At 47.2% G+C, this 23,026-nt stretch overlaps 1 protein-coding gene across 1 annotated transcript; it reads left to right on the top strand.

Moving 5' to 3' along the window:
• The first annotated feature begins 2,853 nt into the window (after positions 1–2,853).
• Positions 2,854–21,233, top strand: LOC106045963 (von Willebrand factor A domain-containing protein 5A-like). The gene is given in 19 exon segments (XM_066981661.1): positions 2,854–3,002; positions 11,231–11,299; positions 12,096–12,343; positions 12,482–12,704; positions 13,077–13,245; positions 13,247–13,320; positions 13,323–13,466; positions 14,196–14,323; positions 14,468–14,556; positions 14,809–14,953; positions 15,132–15,214; positions 15,693–15,807; positions 15,963–16,127; positions 16,410–16,513; positions 17,959–18,137; positions 18,308–18,511; positions 20,177–20,229; positions 20,711–20,834; positions 21,023–21,233. Coding segments are annotated over 18 exon segments (2,370 nt in total). The 5' UTR covers positions 2,854–3,002; positions 11,231–11,256; the 3' UTR covers positions 21,103–21,233.
• Positions 21,234–23,026: the final 1,793 nt, after the last annotated feature.

Here is a 23,026-nt window from a genome sequence, read left to right as displayed (position 1 = left end):
GATTGTAAACCCGCTCTACCAAGTAACCCGTAAGAAGAATGCTTTTGAATGGGGCCCTGAGCAACGACAAGCCTTTGAACAAATTAAGCAGGAAATAGTTCATGCAGTAGCCCTCGGGCCAGTCCGAACAGGACCAGATGTAAAGAATGTGCTCTACACCGCAGCCGGAGAGAATGGTCCCACCTGGAGCCTCTGGCAGAAAGAACCTGGGGAAACTCGAGGTCGACCCCTGGGGTTTTGGAGTCGGGGATACAGAGGATCTGAAGCCCGCTATACTCCAACTGAAAAGGAGATATTGGCAGCATATGAAGGAGTTCGATCTGCTTCAGAAGTGGTCGGTACTGAAGCGCAGCTCCTCCTGGCACCCCGACTGCCGGTACTAGGCTGGATGTTCAAAGGAAGGGTCCCCTCTACACATCATGCAACTGATGCTACATGGAGCAAGTGGGTTGCACTGATTACTCAGCGGGCTCGAATAGGAAACCCCAGTCGCCCAGGAATCTTGGAGGTGATTATGGACTGGCCAGAAGGCAAATACTTTGGGATATCATCAGAGGAGGAGGTGGTTCGTGCTGAAGAAGCCCCCCTGTACAACAAGCTACCGGAAAATGAGAAGAAATATGCCTTGTTCACTGACGGGTCCTGTCGTATTGTGGGAAAGCATCGGAGATGGAAAGCTGCTGTATGGAGTCCTACACGACGAGTTGCAGAAGCTGCTGAGGGAGAAGGTGAATCGAGTCAGTTTGCAGAAGTAAAAGCCATTCAGCTGGCTTTAGATATTGCTGAATGAGAAAAGTGGCCAGTTCTCTATCTCTATACTGATTCATGGATGGTAGCAAATGCCCTGTGGGGGTGGTTACAGCAATGGAAGCAGAACAACTGGCAGCGCAGGGGCAAGCCCATCTGGGCTGCGGCATTGTGGCAAGATATTGCTGCCCGGGTAGAGAACCTGGTTGTAAAGGTACGCCATGTAGATGCTCATGTGCCCAAGAATCGGGCTACTGAAGAACATCAAAACAACCAGCAGGTGGATCAGGCTGCTAAGATTGAAGTGGCTCAGGTGGACCTGGACTGGCAACATAAAGGTGAATTATTTATAGCCCGATGGGCCCATGACACCTCAGGCCATCAAGGTAGAGATGCAACCTACAGATGGGCTCGTGATCGAGGGGTGGACCTGACCATGGACACTATAGCACAGGTTATTCATGACTGTGAAACATGTGCTGCAATCAAGCAAGCCAAACGGTCAAAGCCTCTTTGGTATGGAGGACGATGGCTGAAATATAAATATGGAGAGGCCTGGCAGATTGATTACATCACACTCCCTCAAACCCGCAACGGCAAGCGCCACGTACTTACAATGGTGGAAGCAACCACCGGATGGCTGGAAACATATCCTGTGCCCCATGCCACCGCCCGGAACACTATCCTGGGCCTTGAAAAGCAAGTCTTATGGCGACATGGCACCCCAGAGAGAATTGAGTCAGACAACGGGACTCATTTCCGAAACAACCTTATAGACACTTGGGCCAAAGAACATGGTATTGAGTGGGTGTATCACATCCCCTATCATGCACCAGCCTCTGGAAAAGTTGAACGATACAATGGACTGTTGAAGACTACACTGAAAGCAATGGGTGCTGGGACATTCAAAAATTGGGATACACATTTGGCAAAGGCCACCTGGTTAGTCAATACCAGGGGATCTGCCAACCGAGCTGGACCTGCCCAATCAAACCTGTTACGCACTGTAGAAGGGGATAAAGTTCCTGTAGTGCACGTAAGAAACATTCTGGGTAAAACAGTCTGGGCTACTCCTGCCTCAGGAAAAGGCAAACCCATTCGTGGAATTGCTTTTGCTCAGGGACCTGGATGCACTTGGTGGGTAATGCAAAAGAATGGGGAGGTCCGGTGTGTACCTCAAGGGGATTTGATACTGGGTGAGAATAGCCCATGAGTTGAATTGTAGTATGTTAATTATTATATAATAATGTATGTCATCACTACCATGATTGCTATATATCATAGATGAAAATGGTGATTAATTAGAATGTATTGGACAGAGTGTAACCTGAGCATGACATAAATGGTATGGAATAAGGGGTGGATATCTGTCCTGGTTCCAGTTAGGACAGAGTTAAGTAGCTCATAGTAGCTGGTAGGGTGCTATGTTTTGGATTAGGATGAGAAGAGCGCTGATAACATGCTGATGTTTTAATTGTTGCAGAGCAGTGCTTACACCAGGCCAAGGACTTTTCGGCTTCTTGCTCTGTCCTGCCAGCGAGCAGGCTGGGGGTGCAGCAGGAGCTGGGAGGGGACAGACCCAGGACAGCTGACCCAAACTGGCCAAAGGGGTATTCCATACCATCTGACGTCATGCTAAACAATATATAGGGGTGGCTGGCCGGGGTGGGGGGGCCGGCTGCTCGGGAATAGGCTGGGCATCGGTCAGCGGGTGGTGAGCAATTGCATTGTGCATCACTTGTTTTCTTACACATTATTATTGTTAATACTATTATCATTATCACTATTATTATTATTATTGTTATTATTATATTCCTTATATTCCTGTCTTAATAAACTGTCTTTATCTCAACTCACCGGCTTCACTTTCCCGTTTCTCTCCCCCATCCCAGAGAGGGAGGGGGGAGGGTGAGCGAACGGCTGTGTGGTGTTTAGCTGCTGGCCGGGTTAAACCACAACAGGCAGCATCTCCAGTCCCCCTAGCCCATCCCAGCAGGAAGGACCGGCAGCATCCCCAGTTCCCAGCCCTGAGTGCACATTTGGCTGCATTCCAGGCAGCCACACAGGCATTGTAACAGTGAACTCAGTTCCTATCTGTCCCTCCCACTTCCTGCAGAGATCATCCCTCCTCCTCCTCCTCCTCCTCGTCTGAGCACGTCTGTCCATACTTTCATGCTGCAGCTGACAGGGTTCAGTAACAGAACCATTCCTGTGTCTGTCTGCTTGTTGCTCCAGCTGCAGGCTGCTGTTCCATGGTGAGTGTGTGCCTCTGCATCCATCCTTACAGCTGTTCTGTGCACATGTGCACGTTTGTTTGTTTGTGCTTGCTGTACTGCTGCAAAGGTTAGGAGGTTTCTGCATGTCTGTCTGTTTTTATTCCCCAGTCCTGCCAGGCTGTGGGGCATGGAACTTGTGTTGCTGTTCATTTCTGTTGCTCTGGGCAATGAGTCTGCCCATCTCTTGTTACTTGTAGGGCTTTTGCATGAGACTAAGAACAACGTATACCCTCAGAGAGAGCCCAAAAATGGAACTGGTTTGAGTAAATTAGTTTAAATGTTGCCTATATATTTGGGATCTTCATGGTTGAGGACAGAAAGTGTGCAAGCTAAGATTCGAATTGCCAATGAGACATACATGCAAAGATTATGATATTCATAAATTCATAATAATTCAGAATAAGTGTATTAGCATACATATTCATACATATTTTGTTACTAGATTTCTTAAAATTGGCTGCTGGTAAAACAAAATTTCTACTGTGAACACAGAATTATATCCTTAGTCAGTCCTCTACTAATTTTGAACCACTCAGTTTTATCAAATAGCAATGGTCTTCACAGGAACTCCTCTAACAAAGGGGTCCTCCAGCAACTGGAGGTTTATCCATGTACAGCTTAAAGAAACTGGTAGCAAGGATAGCTGACTGAAGAGAGGAGTCTCTGAGAGCACCAGGGACAAAGAGTATGTGTGTATGAGAGTATCACTTTCTTACATGAGTAAGGTGCGGACACTTATACCTGTCCTTACTTTTTGTGGTGAGTGGTCCCTGGTGGCAGGTTTGGACATAGTCATTTTCCTTCCTTTCTTCTTTTCTATTTTTCTAATTCTGTACTTTTGCCATGTGCAGACCCCAAACCCAAATGAAAAACTGTCTTTGATTCTTATGGGGTCCTTTCAAATTTACATGTTTTAAAATCCCCTTAACTCGGTAACTCTGTTTGGGGCAGCCTGGCAGAGAATACAAGACTGCCATTAATGCTGAGCTGAGTCAGGGGTGCTGGAGTCTCTCCATCTCCTGGGAACAAAAGGGAGGTTCCCAAGAACCATTCCCTTAGAAATCCCACCCTGACTGCCGGTGATCATCAAGAGCTCACAGTTCTGAGCTCTCTCTAGGTGCTGTATCATTATGCCTGGAATGGAACTGCATGGTCATGCATCACATCCTCCTGGCTGAGAGCTTAGAATGACTTTGCAAGACAGTTCTTCCCCTTCCTGCCCCCGCCCTGCTTGTGTTAACACTCATGTTTACTCCTGGGGCAACAGGGTGGATTTCCATGCATTAGGCTGACTTCTGCTCCTGCATGTAGGACAGTCATAGGCCATTGCTTATTACACCATCTGCCCAGTGTTACAAGCAGAGCACATAGAGCACATGGGAGACACTCATCCCCCACCCCCATCCCCCCCCACCCCAGCCTTCACTGTGAGCTATGCTGCAGAGGGGTCCCCCCTTGCCTGGTCTCATTTGCGGGGAGGGAGGACACAATTAAGCAAGGTGCCTCTTCCGCGTCGACTGGGGAGAGGCGAGCAGGGCCGATGCCCCAGTGCTCCAAGCTTCCTTTCAGCCCCTCTCCTTTGCCTTTGTCATCTCCAATGGCCAGATAGAAATGCTGTTGCCATACTTGTCCACCAACCCCGCTCTCCACTCCTCATCCCAGGGTCACCAAGGTCTCCAATCCCTGTTCTTCCCAACAAGAAGCTCATACCTCAGAGGTGCCCTGGCCACCCTGCCCCTTCTCCCCACTGTTTGCAACCTGTCACCCAGGTGCTGCTGCACCGGCAGCTCAGGCAGAGCTGCTGCTTCAGCTCCAAACATCCCGGTGGCTGCTTCAAACACTTAGGTACCAACCTAACACAGTGCAAATTTTCCCTCCTTACTCCCTGAAATAAGTTAATACTTCAGCTGGACTGGAACATTGAGGCACTTCCTCCTCCCTTTCCAAAATCACGAGGAAAGCTCCCTGAGCAAAAAGAATACCTTGAAGCTGCCCCCACACTTTCATGCAGGCCAGCCGGGCACTCAGTCTGTCTTCCTCCTTTTTCCAGAAAGGCATTTCTCACTGGGATCTGATGACTGCATCAAATGTTTTGCACCAGGAGTTGCTGGTTTACTATGATCCCATTAAAAAGGACACTCAGATGCTGTAAAGTATCATTTTAAATGACATTTTCTAGATTTAGGGCAGTAAAGAAATAAGATACATATAGAAAGAGGATAGCATAGATAATCACATCCCCATCAATGTTGGGAACCCCAGGCTGTGCAACATGAAATGGTGATCTACCTGATCAGCATGCAATATGTTAAAATGAGCAGCCTACATTGTCAGACCTGTTACAGTGATCTGGGGGAGGTTATCTTGCAGCCAAGGGATTTGTGCAGCCCAGCACACTCCTGAAGGTGAAGCTGGATGTGCAGCACAGCACAGAACAGGCCTGTGCCTCCTCAGGTTAACTGTTGTGTGGATCACTAACTCCTTCGTGTGTGATGATTCTCCAGCCAAGATCACTACAGCAGTGAATGAACATCCCTCCTTCCCTTTCTCATTCTGTCCCCTCTTACATCCCCTTCACACACCATTCATCCATCTGCCACATTCTCACCTGCTCTTTCAGTGCCCTGTTGCACAACCTCTGGCAGCCCTCCTGCTCCCTATTCCCCACATCCTGGCTGTGTGTGAGTCTCCCTCTCCTGCCAGGAGATCTTGTTCATTAAATCAGTGGAATTTAGGAGTACAACTACTAGTGTATTGTTCATTGTGAGCTGTCCTGGTTTCTTCTAGGATAATGTTAATTTTCCTCCTAGTAGCTGGAATGATGCTCTATTTTGGATTTAGGATGAGAATAATGTTGATATCATACCAACGTTTTAATTTTTGCAGAGCAGTGCTTACACTAAGTCAAGGACTGTTCTGCTTCTCATACTGCCCTGCCAGAAAGGAGGCTGGGGGTGCTCAAGAAACAGGGCTGGGAGGGGACAGAGCCAAGACAGCTGACCTGAACTGGCCAAAGGGATATTCCATACCGTATGATGTCATGCTGAACAATAAATATGGGCTGGCTGGCTGGAGTGTGGGCTGGGGCCACTGCTTGGGGATGGGATGGGCATCAGTCAGCAGATAGTGAGTGATGCATTGTGCATCACTTGCTTTCTATACTCTCATATTATTTACATTTATATTTATCATCACCATTATTATTATTATTATTATTATTATTATTATTATTCCTTCATTTTCAGTCCTATTAAATTGTCTTTATGCCAACCCCCAAGCTTTAATTTTTTTCCCCAGTTCTCTCCCCCATCCTACAACGTGTGGGGTTTTTGGGGGTGGGGTGGGGGGATGGGGTGGGGGTGGTGAGCGAACATCTGTGTGGTCCTTAGATCCCCGCTGGGTTAAACCACAGCTCTCAGGCATGGACTTTCCCTGGGCAGGCAGTCAGGCACATTCTGGGTATTTACCACAAGCATGCGCTAGGTGATGCTCCTTCCCCACTTAACCATCCCCACTCAGCCGCCTACTGGCAATACTGAACATACAGCCCCAAACCTACAGGACAAAACAGCCGATAAATGCAGTGCCAATTCTTCTACTGGTACGAAAAAGGACATCTGCTATGATATGACATCACTTGGGGAGCATTTTCTGTTAGTGGAAAGTGTGAAGCATTAGCTAGTGAAGAAAGAAACTTGGACTCTATGAAGAACATGCTTAATGATCTTTAACAGCTTACATAAACCATGGCATATAGATATGATAATCACAGCAACAGCAAATACATTTAGGTCAGTTAAGTTTGTTGAAATCTGTCAGCATGTGACTACAGTATAACTGTGCTGTGATTAACTCTGATAACTGGCAGTGAACACCTATAAAAATGTAGCTACACAATCATGGTTACTGATAGCAGTATAATGTTAAAGGTACACAGACCTTTCCAGGTTCCTTTAGGACAAGCATTCACATGTCCCTGAGACCTACTAACCTGCTGAGGTCCATGGGACCTGTGTACTAGCCCTTAGAGTCAACATTCACAGCACAGGGGCTTCAAGATCATCAGATCATCCCTCCTGACATGTTGAGCCGGCCTGGAGAAGGTTTGCACCATGTTTTGGATTAGGAGGTGATGGTTTGATTTGATCCCACTTTAAAAAAAAAAAAAAGCACTCAGACTTTGTAAAGTATCATTTAAAATGCTGTTTATTAATACTAACCCAAAAGAGAGAATGATATAGAGAATTTCACCTTTCTTTGATGCTGGGAACTATGAGAACTAGAAGCTGTAAAGCATCAGATGAGTTAGATGTTTTCAATTTGGTGCAGCATGCTGGGCATCTCCCATTCACATGTGGGTTACCTTGGTCTCGTCACTTCAGTTATTGGAGGATTTTCTTAAAGGAAAACATAGAGGATGTTCACATAATTACTTCTTGCTGCACTTTTACAAAAAAGCAACAGCATGCAGGTGCTGTAATCACTGGTATAGAGCAGAAGTTGCATGTAGGCTCCTCCATTACAATAAGCTGCTGAGGTTAGGTTGTGGCCAGGAGATTTGTGCAGCACTGAAGGCCAACCTGGACATGGAGCACAGCGCAGCACAGGCCTGGGCCTCCTCAGATTAACTACTGTATGGATCAACAGTTCCTCTATGTGCTGGTCATCTGGTCAGGATTGCTATATCTTCACAGCAGTTTACTAGACAGTGGGTTCTTCACTGATTATTTTCCTGCTAATGGCACCCCACAGAATCTAAGTGGTCTTTTATCCCCTCTAAATTCAATGGCCTGCAGCTTTTGGTACTTTCTCAGTTTCTTCAGGCAGATTGTTTATAGTCCCTGCTAAGTCAGTTCTGTCTTGAAGAGTCAGTTGAGACTGACCCAGAAGCAGCCACTTAGTCCTTATTCTGCAGCTCTCCTATTAGTGATGTTATTATATTATCCACCACATGGACTAATAATTAATAATATAAGCTCATGCAGCAATTCTGCAAGCAATGGTTAACTTCTGCCATGCCATAATCAAAGCTAAATATATTTGTCCTGGATTATGACTTACTTGTATACTCAAATGGTCCCTCTTTCATTTACTTTGAATCCAAGATTTAAATCACCTCGTACACACTTTCCAAGCTGTCTTTCTCCTGCCTGATAGCTAAAGGAACTCTGTTCTTAACACCTGTGAAGAGCATGCTGGGAATAACTTCAGGCATAGTAATTGGACTGTTGAAGTCTAAGCAAATACCCTTCACAGAGCAACTTCATGGGGTAACTCAACTGTTTCGCTGGAGGGAGTTGTCTTAGGACAAGCTCTCACTGAGAACCTGTTCCTCTTCTTCCAGTAAGTATGGAGCCCCTGAACGGAATCTGAACACTGACTGATGTGTCTTCAACACTGCTTTCTCTCTGACAGTAATTCCTTTCACAAATATTCTCTCTCCTAGGTGCCCTTGCTGAAGGGAGGGGAAGAGAAAACCAACAACACAGCATGGAGAAAGGAGAATGGGAAAATGTTGGCATTTGGGAACACACCTGATTCTAGGTGTTTTGCTTCCTTCTCTCTCTCCTTTTGCAGACTGTGCTTAGGAAAATCTTCATTGCTGATGGTGACAAGTCAGCATCTGCACAAACTGATGTGCTGGTGAATTTGTCCAGCTTGGAGATCTGCTACACTTCCATCACACTGCTCAGGCTGCTGGCCAGCTTTCTGACTGGAGATTGGACCACCTCTGCTCAGGGCTGTATGGCTAAGCTCTATTTCTTTGGATCTCTTGCAGCTTCTTAGCGCTACTAGCTGGCAAAAATGTCCTACCATAGGTACCTGGTCAAAATGATATTGAACCTAAAAGACATATGTTTTCCCCCCTTCGATAGAGCAATGGGGCAAAATTTGAAATGCATTATGAGCAGATAGGTCTAACCTTTGCTATGTTTAGTTAGATAGGAGGAAGTTTGGAAACTTTGTATTACTTAGCCAGCTTCATCTGTAAGCAAATACAGACTTGTATCTCAAAGTGAAAGCAAGATGATCCAGGCCTGGAGGATGTGTCAGAAGAAGATGAGATGAGGAACTCATGTTATGCATATGTCCTTGGATGTGTAAATGACTAGGCTCAGTATACATGCCAAAGTTGAAACAATAAGAAAAGAAAGAATGAGATGGCATGATCATGCACAAGAACTGGGTTCAACCAGTGAACACAGCGAGGAAGACTATTGATGACCACCAGAAGACCCTGAAAGACCACCAGTAGAAACAAATGCGCATGCATCAGGAACATTTGAATATTTTAATGATTTATGGAACGTAATATGAATATAATAATTATCCAATAGAAATCGAATGAATATGTATATTTTGATTGCATATAACCTTTGTGATTGAGCAACTCGGTGCGCACACTAGGTGAAGTGATCCACCGCAATTAAAGAATGCCTGCTTTCTAAAACTCCAAAATGAGAGTCTTAGAGAGTTTCTTTGGCTTTTATGGTAAAAATCACCCTATGCTTCATATAAACCTGATGAACTCGAAGATGTTTTTTTCCATCTTTCAGCTTGTTCTTGGCTTGGGGGAATGTATTGGGTATATGTGGAAAGTTTTGGTAGTGGGGGGCTGCACAGGTGGCCTCTGTGAGAAGAGTCCAGAAGCTGCCCCATGTTAGATAAGGACCAGTTTCAGTTAGCCCCAAAGGGACCCACCCCTGGCCAGAGCAGAGCCAATAATTGATGTTGTTTGTGTCTTTGTAAGAGCAGATTTAAGAAAGGGAAAAGCTGTTGCACACAGCAGCTGGGAGTGAGAGGACTGAGAAACATCCCTGCAGACACCAAGGTCAGTGAAGAAGAGAGCAGGAGGTGCTCCAGGAGCTGGAACAAAGTTCTCCTGTGGCCCGTGGAGAGGCCCCTGGTGGAGCAGGCTGTCTCCCTGCAGCCCATGGGTCCCACGGCAGAGCAGATATCCATGCTGCAGACCGTGGAGGATGGAGTCCCACCATGGGTCCCACAGTGGGGCAGGGGATCTGGGATGTGCTGCCACCTGTGGGGGACTCATGTTGGAGCAGTCCGATTCAGACGGATGGACCCTGTGGTAGAGACCCATATTGGAACAGTTCTTGGAGAGCTGCTGCCTGTGGGAAGCCCACACAGGATCAGTTTGGGAAGGATGGCATCCCATGGAAGGGACCCCATGTGGAACAGGGGCAGAGTGACTGTGAAGGAGTGGCAGAGACGAAGTGCTATAGACTGACCACAGCCCCCATTTCCCCATTTCCCCTGCGCTGCTTGGGTGGAGGAATTGGAATAGGGTGGATGAGGGGAAGGTGTTTTTAGTTTTTTGTTTTGTTTGGTATGGTTTTGTTTTAGTTTCTAATTTCTCTATTTTGTTAGTAATAGGTCATAAATTTCTCTAGCTTACCTATACTCAGTCTGTTTTGCCTGTCACGATAATTATTGAATGATTGCCTTGCCCTTATCTCAGCCCTAGGGCCCTTTTCATCGTATGTTCTCCCTCTTTCCCTTTGAGAAGGGAGAGTGATAGAGCAGTTGAGGTGGAGCTTAGCTGTCCAGCTGGGTAAAACCACCACAAACTCATCTGCCCCACTGGCCTGGATGGCCATCCTTGCATCCAACTACAAATTCATTAATCCATTCTCCTGCCCAACTTTCCGTATGTTCATATTTTTCTGCCATTCACTCCTGCTGCCACTAAATACAGCCTTCTCCAACCAACAGCTTTGCCACTCTCCTTACACAAATCCATTTATGCATCCACCCATCTGCCCAGACTATGTTTCATTTGCTCTTTGTCCACCCCTCTGTCCATTTCTTCCTGTCATCATTGGTGCTGGTTTCCTCCATGTGAAATTCCCGCCTCTCGGGCCCAAACCCATGCTCTGCCTTGTTTCTCCGTCTCTTACCCATTATATCTGCCATCTTCCTTTCCCTGTCTAGTGTAAATTAAGCACACACACACACCCCTTGAGTCAACAGATTTTTTGGACATCTGCCATTCCCATCGCAGGCCTCTCTCCTACCAATCTACAACCAGGCTAGTGAAAAAGAATCTTGAGATAAAGATGTGAGGAAGCAAGAGTCATCTTGGCCATGTATGTTGGTGGGAGCTTCCTGTCTTAGAGGAAGGGAAGATGGAGGTGCCCAGTTTCTTTTATGAGGTCCTCATAACTCGCTTTATGCTCTTTCCTACACAGAACCTGTCTTCAACCAGAAAGTCAAGATGAGGCCAAGTGGCATCCTGAGCAAGCATCGTATTTACAGGAGTGAGTTGGGGCCAAGAGTGTGGTGTCTGTGAACAGCGGGGAAGATTTTTGCTGGAGAGCAATGTGGAAAGGAACTGATTTCTTGAATGGTTGAGAGGGAAGCACATTTCTTTGTGTTCTGGGAACTCAGTGGCATGGCCTGTAGTCAGTATTTATTTTTTATGAGTTGCATAGGAAAAAAGAGGTTGTTGTACATGTGATTCATTTCACCCGTAGTGCTCAGGGCTTTCCAGGGAAGCCATCAAGAAATGGGATGATGATGCGGACCTCCTGTGACTCTACCTTTTTTGTTATGCTAGGATCCCTCCTTCGTTTTTAGTAGTGCAAAATGAGTCATATGTCCACTTAAGTTAGTCTCTCTGGAACATTAGTCTCAAAACAGGAGGTAGGACTTGCTCCTTGTCTCTGAGATGACGGTATGAAGGTTTGAAGAGCTGCAGAGCACTTCCTGCCATTTGCATGAAGCTTGTTGTGGGGCTATCTCATTCTACATGTTGAAGGACAGACAGACTCCTCACAATGCCATGATAGGTCTGAATTAAGGTGAAGCATGGAACAGTTAGGTGATCTGAGGTCCATGCTGGACAGAAAGGGGCTTAGAGAGATGAGGAAATGTGGTCCAAGTGAAACATGCTGGCAGCCTTAGTGACCTTTCATTGCTATTTGTCAGCTTTTGCAAATTGTATTTCTGTGGCAAGTTTGGACACACAAATGTTGCCTATTGCAAGCAGACACTTCAAATTTAAAATCCTCTACAGTCAACCAGTGACTCTGACAATCATTATGTCTTCCTCAGGCTTATTTGACAGGGGAATATGGATCTTTTCAATCTATCCTAAAATAGAGCTGGAATCTGTGGCAGTAAATGTAACCATCCAGGACTTTGTGGCTGATGTGGAGTCTAAGCTGTTTTTCCGCAATAAGCAGCAAGTCTCTGACGAGATCATGTTCATCTTTCCTGTGCACTCTGACACTGTTGTATACACCTTCTGTGCTACCATGGGGGACACTCGTATTGAAGCAATGCTCTGGGACAAGGAGGAGGTACTCTGATTCTTTGGGGGGGGGGGGTGGTGGTGGTGATGGGGCAGGGAGAGGGGTTCAGGTTGAAATGGAGTGTGGAAGTGGGAGAACAAAATTCTGCTGAGACCTCAGTAACATATTTTTCTCCCTTTGTGGTAGGCCCAGAAGCTGCACAAAGCCACGTCAGGCATGGAGAATTTGAGATACCTGCAAGATCAGCCGGATATATGGGGTCCAGTGTTTGCTTGTTTCTTGGGGACCCTGCCTCCTAACAGGGAGGTGGCCATCAACCTGTGCTATATCCAGGAGCTGCCGCTGCATACTGATGGATCTGCCTTGTTTTGCTGGCCACGAGACCTTTTGCCCCAACATACACGCTTTAGTGAGTGTATAGTATATAGGCCACAGGTGCCTATACCAGGGAGGAGCACTGTCCTTCTCACCATCTCTGCAGGGCAGGACCCCATAGCTGCACACATACCACACCGATAGAATCTGAAAATAACCCCTCATACCTCACAGCTAGGAGCACCCCAAAGTCTCCCCACACATTCCACTGCAAAAGATCCCCACGAATTCCTATACAGTCCACACCGTGAGACTACATATCCCCCCAAACAAGCATTGCAGTGAGGAAATCTCAGATTCCACATTTGACCCACCACCACCACCCATTACAGATAGTACTCCACTATCACTGTCTGCTGCCCTATGTTCTCTCCTTTCACCTTCTCACATCTTTTTGTCCCTACAGGCTGGCGGATTTCTGAGGACGAGATATTGGAAAACCTGCGCTTTAGAATCTACCTGCAGTCAGCCCGTGGTGTGTCTCATATAGACATTAACAGCAGCCACACCCCTCTGCAATACACAGCTCCAGATCAGACGTCTGCTGAGGTATGGCCCTGTCAGATGCCAGAGTCCCAAAGTGGGAAAGTAGGGAAGGGTCTGTGATGTACTGATGATCCTAAGGGCTCCTTGGTCCTTTTATTTGGTTCTCTTTCCTCCCCACACCCCACTTGTCCTCAGGTTTCATTGAAATCAGCACCCTGGCACTTTGATGATTTGCAATTGCTTGTGTATTATAAAGGGCGTCACAATCTCAGTGCTGTGGTGGAGAGGAGAGATCCCAAAGCTGCACCTGGTGAGTGTGGATGGCAGAACTGAGCACCAGGGAGACTGGGGAAATCTGAGGAATTTTCAGGCAGTAGCTTCATCAAATTATAGAATCACAGAATATCACAAGTTGGAAGGGACCCACTTGGATCATGAAGTCCAACTCATGGCTTCATTCAGGATTATCTAAGATTAAACCATATGCCTAAGAGAATTTTCCTGCTTCTCGAAGTCCAACAGGCTTGGTGCTATGACTGCTTATCTGGGGAGCCTGTTCTAGTGCCCAATTGCTCTCTCAGTGAAGAACCTTTTCCTAATATCCAGTCTGAACCTCCCTGGATACAGCTTCATACCATTCCCTGAAGTCCTGTCACTGGTCACCTAAGGGAAGAGGTCTGCACTTTTTTCTCTACTCCCCTTCATGAGGAAGCTGTAGGCCACAATGAGGTCTCCCCTCAGTCTACTCTTCTCTAGAACAAACCAACTAAGTGACTTCAGCTGCTCCTCATACATCTTCCCTCTAGACCCATCTAGAATTTGGCACTTGCTCTTGTTAAATGTCATGTTGTTGGTGATTGCCCAGCCCTCTGATTTGTTAAGATCTCCTTGAAAGGCCTCTCTACCCTTGAGGGAGTCAACAGCTCCTTCTAAGTTAATATCATAGGTTGGAGCTAAAGGCAATGTGTAGGACAAAAGCAAAGAGACAGAGAAGGGGGTTCCAACCAAAAAATCCTCCCTGCTTCCCCCCACACTCCAGGATCTCTGCTGGGAGACCCTGTGGTGATGGTGACACTGAAGCCCAGCATTCCTGAAGTGGTGCCCAGTACAGGCCATCTTGGGGAATTCCTCTTTCTCATAGACTGCAGCCTCTTCCAGGATGCACAGGTACCATCTGAGGAGGGCTTCAGTGTGGACTTTTCACAATACTTCTGCTCAGGTGATGAGGATAGAGGCAAGCTGCTTCATGGGAGTGGATGTTCTGCCTAGCTTTCCCATCTAAGCTCTGCCCATCCTTCTGTCTGTCCCTAGAACACACTGCTCTTCCTCCTCAAGAGTTTGCCTGTGGGCTGCTATTTCAACATCTACAGTTTTGGGGCGACTTTCAAAGCCTTCTATCCGTGAGTTGGGGATGATGTTGGGTCAGGGCCAAGGGGCAAGTTGAGTATAACTCTAAGTGAAACTATGGGACAAGCTCTAGCTGGATGGCAGCTGTGGGTTTGGATCTGTTATGGGCACTGATAGAGTAAGTTCTCCTTTCAGGCTGCTTCTAGAACACTGGTGGTGAGGTAGGGCTTTCCTGGAGAGTGGTCATGTGGGGATAGCTGTAGACCAGGTTCTCTCCCTCTGACATTCTGCTTGCTATCCCACAGGCAAAGTGTGGAATACACGCAGGAAAGCATGGACAATGCTGTGAGACGCCTCTCTTCCATCTGCCCTGATCTAGGGGGCTGTGACCTCTTGGGCCTCCTAAAGTCTATCTACAGCACACCTCTCCTTCGTGGGCATCCCCGCCAGGTATCAGGGCACAAAGGGTAATGGGGAGGTGAAAGAATGTAAACACTGGGGCAAAGGTAGATTTCAGTACTCATTGTGAGTCATGCTGTTGACGCTTGCATTGAGAGTTGCCATGTGTCTTTCCTCTGTGAGGGTGCACAGCCCTAAAAATCTTTGTTTCCCCTCCTCTCTGCCTCAGCTCTTCATATTCATCCAGAGGAAGATCTGCAGTGAAGAGGAAGCTATCATGGCTGAGGTCCACCGTTACCGTGATGATCATCGGTAATGGGGGAGCCCTGTTCCTGTCCCCCAACATGGTTACTTGCCCTGACTGTCAGTCTTTCAAAAATTCTCTCAGGTCCTAGTCTGTCCTACATCTTCTCTTTACTTTGATGGGACTTCAGCAATGACCTCCACACACACTTTCCTTAGCTCACTGAGACTGCCTATACTCTTCTTGTAGTGGGCCTTCTCTCACAATTTTTCCAGGCTGTTCTCAGCACTTTTCCTCTTCCCCCTCACCATGCAATACCTCAGTGTGCTCTGAGGGCCCAAAACCCATTCCCATGACCTCTATAACCCAAACCAGTTTAACCTCTCCCTACACAGCAGGCAAACTCTCTCACTCCAGGGTGAGAGAAAGCTGAATCAGTTTCATTCCTAAAATTAAAAACACTCTTACCTTTCCTTTATACCACTCTTGTCCTTCTTACCTCTCACCTTTGTCCACTCTCTAACCTTCCTCTTTTTTCCTGTACAGGTGTTTCTGTTTTCCTGTTAACAACTGTGACAGCTTCAACCTTTCCCAGGCCATTTCCCTGGAGACCAAGGGTGAATGTGTGTGCATCCACTCCAGGCTGGACATGACATCTGAGGTAACTGCCCAAGTGCCTGTGCTTCCAGCACTCCCGCTGCTCTGTTCAGTGCTTCCAACGTTTCTCCTAGATATGCAAGGCAATCCAATTGCCATCATCCACTCCAACTCAGAGACCCCCTCCAGTAGCCTGTGCTCTCTGTGTCCCCTCACCAGGCAGTGAAATGCCTGCAGCAGGCCCTGCAGCCTCTGGCAAGCGAGATCTCACTACACTGGGACCTTCCACCAGGCCTGGAGGTGACAATGATTAGAAAAGCTCCTGAGTCTATCTTCCAGGGACATCAGAGCATCATCTATGCCCAGATCCATGGACAAGCACAGGTGAGAAATCAGATCCAGGAGCAAGGCTTTCTGGAAGGTATAGGAAACACTCCCAGTTTCACGTTCTCAACACATGGAGTCCTTCACCTCTGCTAGACCTGGGAAAGACCAATGTTATGTCTCTGTGAACCCTGTTTTTTCCCCCTGAGATGACACTGCCTCTGCTCCAACTATGGACATCTATCTACTACTTTAGCATAGCAGAGAGGGAAGCTAAGCGGCCAGCCTCTCTGTGCCTTGCAGATAAACTTTTCTGTCTGACTCTTTCCCTTGTGTCCCCAGGATCCAGAGGCAGATGTGGCAGCTGTGACCCTAAAGTACCATGTAGGCAGCCAGTCCTTCGATTACACACTCAGGTTCTCACTGTCCCCATCAGCAGATGACAGGTGAGAGGATAACACAATAGCCCACAAGACAAAGGGACATTATCAAGGTCTGGAGGAGGGACAATAGGTGTCCTTTGCTTGCATACCTTGAGATGGGAAGACAATATGGGTTTCCAGTGCTCCCAACTTGTCTCCTCTGCCTTGACCTGGGGAGAGGATTTGGGTGACCATTGCCTTACTGCCCCCTCCTCTTTACTCCTGCTGCTACACCACAGCAGCCTTGGTTGAGGGAAAGGTTGTTGACATAGTCTACCTAGACTTCAGCAAGGCCTTTGACATGGTCTCCCACAGCAGTCTCCTGCAGAAGGTGGAAGCCCATGGCTTGAATAGATACACTCATTGCAGGGTTAAAAACTGACTGGACAGCTGGGCCCAGAGAGTGGTGGTGAACAGAGTGAAATCCAGCTGGCAACTGGTCACCAGTGGTGTTCCCCAGGGGTCAGTGTTGGGGCCCATCCTCTTTAATATCTTTATTAATGATTTGGATGAGGGAATTGAGTGCACCCTCAGTAAGTCTGCAGACAACACCAAGTTGGGGGGAAGTGTCAATCTGCTGGAGGGCAGGAAGGCCCTGCAGAGGGACCTGAACAGGTTGGATCAATGGGCAGAGGCCAATGGGATGAGGTTCAACATGGCTAAGTGCCGGGTCCTGCACTTTGGTCCCAATAACCTCATGCAGCACTACAGGCTTGGGGAAGAGTGGCTCAAAAGCTGTGCAGAAGAAAAGGATCTGAGGTTGCTGATTGATGCTCGCCTGAACATGAGCCAGCCATGTGCCCAGGTGGCCAAGAAGGCTGCTGGCATCCTGGCTTGTATCAGGAATCATCTAGCCAGCAGGACCAGGGACGTGATCTATATTCTGCTCTGGTGAGGCCACACCTTGAATAGTGTTCAGTGTTGGGCTTCTCACTACAAGAAGGCCATCGAGACCCTGGAGCATGTCCAGAGAAGGGCTACAAAGCTGGTGAAGGGTCTGGAGCACAAGTCTTATGAGGAGTGGCTGAGGGAACTGGGGTTGTTTAGTCTGAAGAAGAGGAGGCTCAAGGGAGATCTTACTGCCCTCTACAGCTACCTGAAAGGAAGTTGTGGGGAGCTGGGTGCTGGCCTCTTCTTGCAGATAACCAGTGACAGGACAAGAGGGAATGACCTCAAGTTGCACCAGGGGAGGTTTAGGTTGGAAATTAGGAGAAACTTCTTCTCAGAAGGAGTAGTCAGGCATTGAGACGGGTTGTCCAGGGAGGTGGTGGCGTCACTGTCCCTGGGGGTTTTTAAGGAAAGGTTGGATGTGGTGCTTAGGGACATGGCTTAGTGGGTGGTATTGGTGGTAGGGGGATAGTTGGACCAGATGATCTTGGTGGTCTTTTCCAACCTTAATCATTCTATGATTCTATGATCTCATCCCTCTACCCACAGTGGAAACAAGGACTAACTCCCTTTCCCTGCAGGCTGCCTGTGCACCGTATGGCCTTGATGCATCTGCTGTGGAAACTTTCCCGGTGTGGGACAAGCAGGTCAGAGGACATCTGGCAGAATGCAGTTAAGTTCAGCCTCAGCCTGGGGGTCCAATCCCCCTTCACATCCAGCACAGCTGTACGCATGGAACTGATGGATACCTGGCACCGTGGTAAGGCCAAGAATAGTGGGGACAGGATTGTAAGGGAAAAGTGGAACTTGCTGGTCTGATGCCTCCTCACCATCACCAGCCCCATATCCTGTGGGCCTGAACAACCTTTTGCTTATCTCTAAAATACAAAAGTCTAACCCTCACTCCCCATCTTCCTGCCTCTCTCTCAGATTCTTTGCCTCTAGACTCCCCCATGCTGTTTCCTCCCTCTCGCAACCTGGTTCCCTGCCAGCTCCTCTGGTGTGGCTTCAGGCCTGTGTGGTTCAACTCCACCAAGTTTTGGATGGTCCAAAAGTTCCAGTTCTGTCTTGAGATGCTTCATCCCAAAGCCTCTGATGCTGTAGCACTGACCAAGTTTTCATCCCCCTGTAAAGGTAAGTAGAAAATTCTCAACTGTGGATTCTTTGATGTGTTGCATAACGGTTGAACTCTCCTTTCAGTATTTATTTTCTCACCAGACTTCCTGATTATCACTGTGCTGGTGACGGATGGAGAAATAGGCAAAGCAAATTTGCCCATAGTGCATTGGAAGCCTCAGTCCAGACAGAGCATGAAAGGAAGAGACTGCTGTCTAGGTCTTGAGCTGAAGAGAGAGGCTGGTGCTTCTCTCTGGGGCTGGGGCAGAAGTGCCCTCCTCTGTGAGAGGTATACTCTAGACAAGGCCTGGAGCTGCTAACTGAAGGAACTAAAAGTAATGAGCACACTGCACACCATCAGGGTGAATGAAGAGGAGATTGTTGTGGTCTTTGTGGAAAGTCTGCAAAGAGAAGATTTTGAGTGACATGAAGCAAGGAAGATAGGACATCTGAAATTCACAGTCAGAATGGAGAAAGCTGGAGACTTGTGACTTCTGGCACCAATAGGAAGGCTCCTGCTCAACCTGCAGACCTGCAGCTTCAGAATAGGTATAATGCCCAGGCACTGGTGAGAACAAACTAGGCCTTTTAGGGGAGGCATCCAGAGTCAGCTGAGCCTGACTGTAGTGTCCAAACAGAAAGAAAAGACGTATGATAGTTACTGGAAACTCTCTAATTACAACAAAAACATTGATATACTAGAATGAATCTAGAGGAAGGCCACTAAAGTGAGGGGGCTGAAATACATGGCATGCTAAAAGAGGTTGAAGGAACTGGTTTTGTTAATAAGGATACCTTACTTTTGTCTACAACTACCTGACTGGAGGAAGATACAAAGAATACAGAGACTTGGAGGTACGTGACATTAGGATAAGAGGCAATTGATACAAGTTGGAACAAGGGAAATATTGAATGGGTATGAGGAAGGTTATTTTTTTTTTTAATCATAAGAATAGCCAAGAACTGTTGGAATCTTCAACTTTGGAACTGTTCAAGATAAGTTCCTGGGCAAGCTGATCTAAATGAGAACTTCCTTGAATCATGGCATTGGACTAGATGACCTCCAGAGATTCCTGCCAACCTAAATTACTTTGTATACATTTAGGCTAGCTTTACATGATCCCTAGTTCTGCCCCCAACTTCTTTGTTCCCCAATACTTCTTCTTCTGCCCATAAAAACTCTTAATTCTGCTACAGAACTCGGCCATGCCTATAACGTTAATGTCCTGTGGCCTGTGCTTGACCCTCCTCACCTTCACGCTCATGTATTGCAGTGCTGTTGTAGCTTCAAAGAAGTCTTACATCCCAGAATGTGGAAAGGAGCAGTTCATGATAAGACTGGTGGGTTCAAGAACTGATGGTGGAGAAGGATGAAGTGGGGCTTTAAATGCTGTAGAATCATGGAATGGTTTGGATTGGAAGGGACCTTTAATGATCATAGAATCATTTAGGTTGGAAAAGACCTATAAGATCAGCAGTGTCAGGATACCTGTGAAGGACTGGGAAAATTTGAGGATGCTCTTGGAGTTCTGGAAAAGCTCAGGATGCCTTTGGAGGACTGAGAAAACTTTGGAAAGCCCAGAAAGGATGTAGGACAGTTGAGGATACCTGGAGAAGGCAGAATTTAAGGTTACTAACCATTGCCTATCTCATATGAGCTATGTGAATATTGCTGTCTTCCAGAGCAGGAATCTCCTCCTGAAGAGCTGGTGATGGAGGAACCACCACCATTTCACGTAAGTTGGGACTGGAAAATTTCACCGTTGTCGACAAGATTGTGTGACTTCTCCAGTCTCAGGGCAGTAGTGGCACTCCAGAAAGCAAATGGCTCGTGGGACCTGACCTCAGCCCTGACCTCAGCCTTGGGGCTCAGCAAGGCTGAAGTTAAGGGCCAAAGGCCCAGTAAGGTAAGCAGATCAGGGGCAGGTGGGGGGAAATATCATGAGCTGAACCTTTCTCTCCTCCAAGTTTCCAGTCTGAGCTGAACCAGCAGGAGAAGATCAGAACAGTCAGGATATTCAGGCTGTCTGCTTGTAGAAAGGAGAGATGTAATCAACACAGGTATCTGGGAACTTTCTGGTTTTGAGGATTTCAGAAGCTTAGAGAGTTTGTGTGTGTGTGTGGAAGTCCTCCTTTCAGGAAAAGATTTGTCCAAAGGTTTGTGCTATTTTAGGTTTGGTCTTTCTTTTCCCCCGATTGTTCAATTTTCCTCCACAGGATGTGAAGCCAACTGCTTGGGCCACAGTGTTGGCCTTAGTCTGGTTGCACCGGTATAAATGGAGGGTATCTTGGTCAGAACTTCTGGAAGCCAAGGCTTGTAGGTGGCTACGGGACCAAACTGGTAAGTAGATTTTGCTGGGAGGAGTTCTCTCCTCTAGGCATTCTCTAGGCATTTCCCACAAAATGCACAGCCAACACCCATGTTCCTCTTTCCCTGTGCTCCTGTGTGGCAGTCTATGAGACTGTCAATACACACTGTCTTCCCTTTCTGAGTTGTGTTTGCCCTCTACTTTTTCTCTCTGCTTGCAGAGATCCATCTGGATGAATGTCTGGAAGCAGCAAATTCCCTCTTAGGCTGCTTGGTAGAGCCCATCAGCTTCAGGATGTGAACTTCCCCATACTACTGGGAGTGAGCAAAAAGTTGGGCAGGGATGCAGCCAGGATTACTGACCTAAACTGTCTGAAAGCATATTCAATATCATTAATACAATGCTAAAAATAAAATATGAAATGGAGGGAGGAGGGGAGGGGCGGGCTGGGGAGGGCTGGGGAGGGCTGGGGAGGGGAGGGGACAGCCGGAGAGGGGAGGGGAGGGGAGGGCCAGGGAGGGAGAAACTGGGGCAAGGTGAGGGTGGGGTAGGGGGCATTGTCTTCCAGAGAAGGCATTGCTTAGAGATTGGTTGGGCATCAGTTTACTTGTAGGAGATAGTGAGTGCCTTTGTATCAGAATGATTGCCTATGCATCATTTGTTTTTTTTCCCCTCTTTTCTTCATTTATTAAACTGTCTATATCTTGACACGAGTCCTCTTGCTTTTGCTCTTCTCTGTGCACCTGATCCTTCAACCAATTGCCCCAAAGCCCTAAAGTCCCTTTCAGTCACTTTTGGTCTTCCCTTTTCTATCTTATTGGTGCCAACGTGAAAAACCAATAAAGGGTAATAACCAGAGGGATGTACCAGGTGAGTGGCTTTCCAAGTGATGACTCTTACCTGAGCCCCAGGGAGACAATAGACTTCCCTATAGGTTGGGTCTGGATGGCAAATCGGGCCTTCCATTCCCTTCAGAAGGGAGTCCCCTATGACAATAAACCTTCTTTTTTTCTTGGTGGGAGTTGTTGTGATGTGGGGTATAGATTGTCTCGCCTTGGCAACTCCCCCAATGTGGATGGACCTTTGTCCACATTGTCATTTGCTTGCCCGTTAAGTTCCAGAGCCTCATACCTGTTGTGTAGGGGCACCTGGGAAGGTGAGATAGGCAACAGGGGGGTTCACCTGCTGTGCTGAACAGGAACCTGCTTCCACTCGCCTGGGTATTAGATCCCATCCCTCTGCCTAGTGGCAAGGGGGTAGGGGAGCCTTCATTTCTTGTGTAGTGGCTGGCTGAGCACTACCCCCATCAAGTCAATCTCCTCTCTCTGATGCTCTTCAGCCTGCCCACTTCCTCCCCAGTCTCTGCCACCAAGTGAAGCTGTTCTTCAACTTGGGCACACCTCCCACAGCTGTGCTCGCTGCTGCCATCCTGTACTGACGTAAGAGTAGGGCATACCCAGCAGCCTGACACCTGGGTGAGAACATGTTCCCCCCGGAGCTCATGGAAGAGAAAAAAATCATCTAATTATTACTGAAAAATAGAAACCACATCTGCCTTATACTATCCCTGATCTGCAAATGATTGGAGATTGGGAGAGTAATCAGAAGAAAGCAGAGTATTCGTGAGGGTTTGTCATATTCTTCCTGAGCATACATTTTTGTCCCACTTGAAGACAGAACAGTAGTTTAAATGCATCTTTGATCACATTCATTGCAGCTTTTTTTGAAATTCATATGCAAACAGTTGCAGAACCCTGGTAATCATTTCTTTCACTCAAATTTTGGAAAAATGAGATTTGAAACACTCTTAGGGCAACTCCATGACCTTGGAAAGCTGACCAGGGATGCCAGTTGTGTTTCCTTGGTTCTGATAGCCCATGGAAATGAGTGCTGGGACTCATTTGTCCCTTAAACACCGTCCCTGGGAGTGTTTAAGGAAAAGCTGGACATGGTGCTTAGGGACGTGATTTAGTGGGTGATATTGGTAGTAGGGTGATGGTTGGACCAGACGATCTTGGAGGTCTTTTCCAGCCTTAATCATTCTATGATTCTGTGATCATATCTCTTCACCTCTTTAAGCAGGGGTATATGACCTTCAGCCCAAACCTAAACTATGCTATGATTCCATGATTTTGTGATTCTAAATGTCTCCCAAGAAAACAGAGACCAATGTTTTATAGCTTGATAACAGTCTCACGTTTGAACTCTGCCTCAATACATTGCA

Source organism: Anser cygnoides, chromosome 22, assembly GCF_040182565.1.
Source record: "Anser cygnoides isolate HZ-2024a breed goose chromosome 22, Taihu_goose_T2T_genome, whole genome shotgun sequence".
NCBI classification, from domain to species: domain Eukaryota; kingdom Metazoa; phylum Chordata; class Aves; order Anseriformes; family Anatidae; genus Anser; species Anser cygnoides.
Note: the sequence above shows the minus strand (reverse complement) of the source record. Positions and strands in the feature narration are given on the sequence as shown.